The 1280-nt window shown below is 34.8% G+C and overlaps 1 protein-coding gene across 1 annotated transcript in view; it reads right to left on the bottom strand.

Moving 5' to 3' along the window:
• RMND1 (required for meiotic nuclear division 1 homolog (S. cerevisiae)) overlaps nt 1–1280 on the bottom strand; it is a 44668-nt gene that overhangs the window by 20486 nt on the left and 22902 nt on the right. Inside the window, 1 exon segment of the mRNA XM_012655535.1 lies at nt 553–651. Within this exon segment, the coding sequence (XP_012510989.1) occupies nt 553–651 (99 nt within the window).

Below are 1280 nucleotides of genomic sequence, written 5' to 3'. Positions count from 1 at the left end.
AAAAAAAAAAATCAATATGAAGTTTCTTATTTCATTATTTTATATGTAATTGGGAGCTCTATTTTGCTTAAATTCAGTGAGCTTTTTTTGTGTTTGTTGTTACTTTATTGTACTCCTAAATACTGTCAGCCTTCTGTATTTGTGGGTTTTGCATTTGTGGATTCAACCAACTCCAGACTGATTGAAAATATCTGGGGAGGAGGAAAGGATGGTTGCATCTGTACTCAACATGTACAGACTTTTTTCCTTATCATTATTTCCTAAATGATACAGTCTAACAACTACTTACATAGCATATACATTGCACTAGGTATTACAAGTAATCTAAAGATGATTTAAAGTATTCAGGAGGATGTGTGTAGGTTATATGCAAATACCATGCCATTTTATATCAGGGACTTGAGCATCTGTGGATTTTGGTATCCACTGGAGTCCTGGAACCAATCCTCCATGGATACTGAGGGTTGACTGTATACTGTCAAATTGGGAAATTAATATTTTTGCCATATAAAAATCAATCTTTGAAAATAAGCATAAGATTGATATAATTACCTCTGGAATTGACTGAATAGATTCAATAAATTTATCCAGTGATGCTTCCCAAATAGCCAGTTTCACTGGGGAAAAAAGAAAGTTAACAATGGAACATTTCTTTTTCATTATATTCACATTTATACAAAATGCTTAGCTGTACAGTACCTTTACTACCATTTCAACAATAGTTTAAGAGAAAAATGGGCTAAAAATTTGAAGCTATACTTTAAGAATAGTTAATTATTATTATAAAGGACAGAATTAAAGTAGAAAAAAAGGAAACAATAGATTTTCAAGCCCTATTGGAAGACCAAAGTTACATTTGGTAGAACCCTTGATTTTGTAACATTACCTCTTGGAAACAGAAAGTGCAATGCACAGATGGGGCAGGAGTGAGATTTTCCTGGCCTTTGCTTCTACTCCTCAAGAGTGTAAGTAAAGCTCAGAAACCTCCAAAGCCTCTCAGAGTGGTATAGACAGGCTGCAGTAGGTGCAACCTAACGTACACTGGCAGCAAAAGAAATTCTTAGAGAACTTCTACAGTTTTATTCAGGGGCATAGATCTGTCAGAAAAAACTCAGAGCCACTGTGACTCCATGTCCCATTCCTAAGAAACACTAGAGTATGTTTTTCTACACAGAGGCCTGTGCTTAATCCACAAGGCTGGGCTTTCTCTGCTTAGATTAGAAACTACCTAAGAATGACAATCACATAGAACAGGAGAGAAAACAAAGGCAATAATAATA

This window comes from Propithecus coquereli, unplaced genomic scaffold (genome assembly GCF_000956105.1).
Source record: "Propithecus coquereli isolate 6110/MARCELLA unplaced genomic scaffold, Pcoq_1.0 Scaffold48, whole genome shotgun sequence".
Lineage (NCBI taxonomy): Eukaryota > Metazoa > Chordata > Mammalia > Primates > Indriidae > Propithecus > Propithecus coquereli.
The sequence above is the reverse complement of the archived record's forward strand: the minus strand, read 5'-3'. Positions and strand labels throughout refer to the sequence as shown.